Source organism: Danio rerio, chromosome 25 (genome assembly GCF_052040795.2).
Source record: "Danio rerio strain M-AB ecotype USA chromosome 25, GRCz13ab, whole genome shotgun sequence".
NCBI lineage: Eukaryota > Metazoa > Chordata > Actinopteri > Cypriniformes > Danionidae > Danio > Danio rerio.
This window is the reverse complement of record NC_141045.1, coordinates 25448933-25455023: the sequence shown is the minus strand read 5'-3', so window position 1 is coordinate 25455023 and position 6091 is coordinate 25448933. Positions and strand designations below refer to the sequence as shown.

At 40.5% G+C, this 6091-nt stretch overlaps 2 protein-coding genes across 2 annotated transcripts in view; one reads left to right on the top strand and one right to left on the bottom strand.

Moving 5' to 3' along the window:
* Positions 1-6091, top strand: part of LOC147837707 (uncharacterized) — an 838558-nt gene that overhangs the window by 99992 nt on the left and 732475 nt on the right. The gene's annotated exons all lie outside the window — the stretch shown is intronic.
* The window catches only part of si:dkeyp-19e1.3, a 60567-nt gene continuing 56160 nt past the window's right edge, over positions 1685-6091 (bottom strand). Inside the window, exon 14 of the mRNA XM_087312370.1 lies at positions 1685-5197. Within this exon, the coding sequence (XP_087168496.1) occupies positions 4062-5197 (1136 nt within the window). The 3' untranslated portion in view covers positions 1685-4061. The remainder of the gene's footprint in view (positions 5198-6091) is intronic.

Genomic DNA, 6091 nt, shown 5'->3' with positions numbered 1-6091 from the left:
TGTCTAAACGCTATAAGGATTGTTTTTATATACGCACATGGACATTCAAACCGAGCATTAGAAAGGGGAAGAAAGATGATTTAAGTGACTTTGAATGTGGCATGGTTGTTGGTGCCAGAGAAGCTGGTCTGAGTATTTCAGTATTTCACTGCTGATGTACTGGGATTGTCACGCACAACCATCTCTAGGATTTACAGAGAATAGTCCGCAAAAGAGAAAATATCCAGTTAGCGGCAGTTTTATGGGCGCAAATGCTTTGTTGAGGTCAGAGGAGAATGACCAGACTGGTTCGAACTAACAGAAAGGCAACAGTAATTCAAATAACCACTCGTTACAATCAAGGTATGCAGAAGAGCATCTCTGAACACACAACATGTCCAACCTTGAGGCAGATGGGCTACAGCAGCAGAAGACCACTCCTGTCAGCTAAGAACAGGAAACTGAGGCTACAATTCACACAGGCTCACCAAAATTGGACAATAGAAGATTGGAAAAACGTTGCCTGGTCTGATGAATCTTGACTTCTGCTATGACATTCTGATGGTAGGGTTAGAATTTGGTGTCAATAACTTGAAAGCATGGATCCATCCTGCCTTGTATCAACGGGTTAGACTGCTGGTGGTGGTTTAATGGTGTGGGGGTATTTTCTTGGCACACTTTGGGCCCATTAGTACCAAATGAGCATCATCTCAACGCCACATTCTACCTGAGGATTGTTGCTGACCATGTCCATCCCTTTATGACCACAGTGTACGGCTATATCCAGCAGGATAACACACCATGTCATAAAGCACAAACCATCTCAGACTTGTTTCTTAAACATGACACTGTGTTTATTGTACTCAAATGGCCTCCACAGTCACCAGAACTAAATCCAATAGAGCACCTTTGGGATGTGGTGGAACTGGAGATTTGCATCTTGAATGTGCATTTGACAAATCTGTGTGATGCTATTGTGTCAATATGGACCAAAATCTCTGAGGAATATTTCCAGTACGTTTTTGAATCTATGCCACAGAGAATTAATGCAGTTCTGAAGGCAAAGGGGTAACCAACCCAAGGTGTGCCTAATAAAGTGACCAGATGAGTGTATTGTTTAGTTAAAAATAGTCAAACAAGAATAAACCAAATCAGATTTTTTTTCACATTTTTTACTGTTAAGGAAACTAGAAAAACACCATATAACCTGAGAAGCATAACATGAAAGCAATTAAATACCATATACTCTTAATACAAACAACAAAAGTGCAAATAAACCTGTACAAATTACATTTATATACACTCATAAAAAAAATCTTCAAATTAACATTCGTCATGGTAGCTGCGTCCCAAGGTTGTGCTTCATCACTTTCCACAAGGTGGCGCCAGAGAGCAGTACATAGTTTCAAATTATAAAGCAGAAATATAAAGGAAAGGGCGGAGCACTGAAAAATATCCTGAAATCAATGTAACCACTTGTATGTTCTTGTGGTAAGATGTTGACATTTAAATATGACAGAACAAACCATTTTAACACTGATGTACATCCTTTGGGTGTACTTTCATAACGTAAAGTTTCAAAAGAAACTTGAAAATGAAAACAAACTGCACCAGGATACATAAAACAATACAAGACAGGGGTCACCAATCTCGTTCCTGGAGGTCCGGTGCCCTGTAAGCTCCAACTTGCCTCAACACACCTGCCTGGGTGTTTCAAGTATACCTAGTAAGACCCTGATTAGCTTGTTCAGGTGTGTTTGATTAGGGTTGGAGCTAAAATCTGCAGGACACTGGCCCTCCAGGAACAAGTTAGGTGATCCCTTATATAAGACAACAAATCATTGCAATGTCTGATCTCATGTGGTGTTTCCCAACCCTGTTCCTGAAGGCACACAAACAGTACATAGTTTGGAGGTCTCCCTTATTTGACCCATTCATTCATTTTCTTTTCGGCTAAGTCCCTTATTAATCAGGGTTCACCACAGCAGATTGAAGCGCTAACTTATCCAGCATGTGTTTTATTCAGCGAATTTCATTCCAGCCACAACCCAGGAGCGGGAAACTCTCATACACTCTTGAATTCACACCCACACATACACTACAGCAAATTTAGCTTATTCGAAACACCTATAACACATGTCTGTAGGGGAAACCGGAGGAAACTCATGTGAACATGGGGAGAACATGCACTTCACGCAGAAATGCCTACTGACGCAGCTGGGGCTCAAACCAGTGACCTTCTTGCTGCGAAGTGACAGCACTACCTACTGTGCCACCATGTTGCATCTGACCCATTCATTAGTCTCTTCTATTGTTCTTATGAGTTGATTCAGGTGTGTTTGATTAGGAAGAGGTTGAAAATGTGTACTGTTGGTGTGCCTTTAGGAACAGGGTAGGGAAACACTGTTCTAAAGGCCAAAAAAACCCAGTCAAATCAGTTATTTTGTCTTCCATAAAGATGAAAACAAATGCTACTGTTGTACTTGTATGACAAGTAACAAGACAAAGAACTTTAAAACTCCTCAGAAAAACAACAAGTTAAAAAAACAATGATAAACACATTAGTGGTTTAGTTCACCATAAATTGACATTTTTGATATAATTGAACCTTGTGTCCCACCAAACCTGAATCCTTTGTTCATTTACACAAATTAAGATATTTTAGATGCAATCTGAGGGCTCCCTCATCGTCTATAAACTGCAATGGTCGTTGAAAGTCTAGAAATGTAACCAAAAACACTGTCAAAACATTTCATGTCACTTCAGTGGTTCAGCTGTAATCATACCAAGTGCCACATGCCTGTTTTTGAGTGTTGCTACCGGCTGTTAGATTGCCAGTACAAAGTCACAAAGCCCGCCTCCCCGTGTAATGAACGAGAGAAAAATAAATTACACTTGCAAAGAAATGTCCTGAAAGATAGTTTTGGTCAATTAAGGCACTGGTTATGCTGATATAGGTGCAGATCTTCATTTTTGTAACAAGTATTTGGGCCGTGTCATCGTGACTGACAGTTGTGATTGACAGCTCTAAGCAGACCGTCGGAGCTTCAGGAGGAGATTGAAGCACCAATGTTCGATTTCTGTTAGTTAACCATGATAAAATAAGTTGTTCAGCAGTAAACCATACTTCTGACCTACAGGATCTTATGGGTCACTGTTTATTCGGTAACGTGTGGGTTTTATTTTAGTTTGCTGATCCATGTCTGGTCATGATGGGGAAAATACAGTGGATCAATATCTAGCAGTAACTTTTTTATGCATCTGTAATAATAATTAGGACGACAAAACTAATGTTAGTCTATTTCCAGATTGATCTCCTTGAACGTTATTTGAACGTTTTGCGTTCAACGGGAAACGTTGTCCATACTTTTTACAGTCAATCATATGGAGCCTCAGAACATAAAATCTTTTCTGGACTTCGGAACATCTTTCGACCATTGCTGTCAATTGAGGATGAGCGAGGTCTAGAAGTTCATCCTAAATATTTTGTTCCGAACATGAATGAAGGTCTTAGGGCAGGGGTGCCCAAACCTGGTCCTGGAGGGATGGTGTCCTCAAGAGTTTATATCCAACTTGCTTAAACACACCTGCCAGGAAGTTTCTAGTATACCTAGTAAGAGCTTGACCAGCTGGTTCAGGTGTGCTTGATTAGGGTTTGAGCTAAACTCTCCAGGACCGAGTTAGGACACTCCTGTTTTAGGGTATTGGAACAACATGAGGGTGAGTAACTATTAACTGAATTTTCATTTTTAGGTGAACCAACACTTTAAGCTTCTCAGAAAAATGATTACTCAAGTCCCTAAATTATATTTCTGATAACCAGAACCGACAGATGCCTTAGGAACCTTAGGGAATTGGATTCCAATGCACCAAATTTGCTTTAAACACAAACTCATAACACACGCTCATAACACACACACACACACTTAAGCATACTGTTGTCTTGTCAAATACTGTAGAAGACACATTTAAACAAAACAAAAAAATCTAAAAAGGTTAAAAACACTTCATATCACCAAGGCACAACAGTTCTTTCGTTCACACAAACATTTGTTCTTTCTTTAAAATACTGATTTCAGCAACTAGTGACTTGGAACATGCATTCTGTAATCAGAGTGAACAGGAGGGGGCATTGTTGTCTTTAGTTTTTTGGGTGGTAGTCTTGGGGGCTGTGACTGACCTCTGTCTTGTTCATTCTGGTTCATAACCAGCTGACTGCACGGAACTGAAGATAAGAGGAAGGGTTGATCTTCGAACCCAACAGGTGGTTGGGGGAAAATGCAGTCTGGAGTCACCCAATTACTTGACTCCTCAGTGCACAGAGGAGGTGGAGGGAGTGGCGAAGAGTCAGGAGTGTAGAAAAACATTGATGGGGGTGGTAGAGAAAGAGACATGGCATCTTCCGAAGGAAGGGTGTAGGCTGTGTTCTTGACACCCAGCATTGGGTTTTGCGGCAATGTGGCTGCCATCTCCAATAGCCGATCTACAGATTGATCCTCCTCTTCGGAGATGTTGTCATAATATGAGGTGTTGGAAGGTCGCCGATCACCTGAGGATGGGGGAACGTAGAGGTTAATAGGAAACTTGCTAAGCTGCCGATAGGATCTATAGAGGGAAGGTGATGAGGATGGATCTTCTACAATGAGACCCAAAGGTTGGGTAATTGGTGGTGGTGGTGGAAGCGGGGGAATGTAAAATGGGTCTTCTGGAAGTTCAACCCCTTGGTCAGTGTAGGGAAGAGGTGGAGGAGGTAATTCTGGAAGATTGAATGAGACAATACTGGAAGAATCTGTTATAGGTGGTTGGTATGGAGGAGGCCAATCTTCAGACACCCCTGATAGGGGCCTGCTGACACATTCATCCTTCAACGAAAGAGCTTCTGTTGAACGTGATGTAGGTTCTGGTTGGAGTACCTGACTCTGTGCTTGTACAGGCGCACTTTCTTGTGTCCTATCTGAATCTTCATGTGTAGATTGTGAGAGTGAAGAGCTGGAAGGTAATTGGGATTGCTGTGAAAATGATGAGGATGAGGTAATACGTGGGATTGGTTTGTCGCTGCATTGGCTGTGGGAGGTGGTGTCTTCCGTCTGAAGCTTTGTTGCTGCTTGATTGTTGTGAGCTGCTGACGGTAAAGGCACTCTCTCCGTCTGGATCACTGAAAGCAGTTCTATTAAACGCTCTTCACCCAGGGGTATCTTTGGAAACTCATCTCCCTTGCCTAAAAAAACAGACCCAAAGAAAATTAAAACAAGTTTCTTACAAGGTTCCCTTGGTTCAGCAGACAACTCTCTTTTTTTATTTGTTTTATTTAAGTCGTTCCAATCACCTGAGACCTTTGTTCATCTTAGAAACATAGATTAAGATGTTTTAGCTGAATTTCAAGAGCTACCACAACTTTCGTAGAGCATCGGTCCATAAATGTTTAAAGTTTAAAAACAGTACCAAAACATTCTCAAAACATTCCATGTGACTTCAGTAGTCCAACTGTCCAATCATAGGAATCTCAAAGAACTTTTAAGTGTTCCAAAAACTCTAACTGTATTTACCTTCATCAGATCAGGGTGTGTTTACTATTAAGTTTACTATTGCAACATGCCCTACTGCCTATAGTAAATGTGCAACCTGACCTGATGTGGTAGAGAAGGTATATACAATTTTTTTTTTCCTGAACAAAAGTGTTCTTGGAGCTTCATAAATCGCATGGAATGTTTTGACAATGATTTTGGTTTCTTTTCTGTACTTTGAATGTCTGGCATATTGGTTTGTATATGGTGCATTAGGAAGCTCTCAGATTTCATCTAACAGGTGCACGAGTAATAAATAACAACTTTCACTTTTGGGTGAACTAATCCTTTAAGTTCACCTGAGTTGATTTTATGGTTCCTAAAGTAACACCGCAGACTATAAAATAATTTCACTTGCCTCTAAAATCTGTAGCATCTGTACAGATGTACTTTACTTTCTGAACAAATATGACATCAAAATTGTGGAACCACTTCCTTACCATCAGATTCTAGAATCCTTTTGTGTTCTAATCTAGAACCTTTAATTTAAATGGTCTACACTTTCAAGTATTAACAAGTATCTTGTGAATAAGGTTTTCTGTAATAGA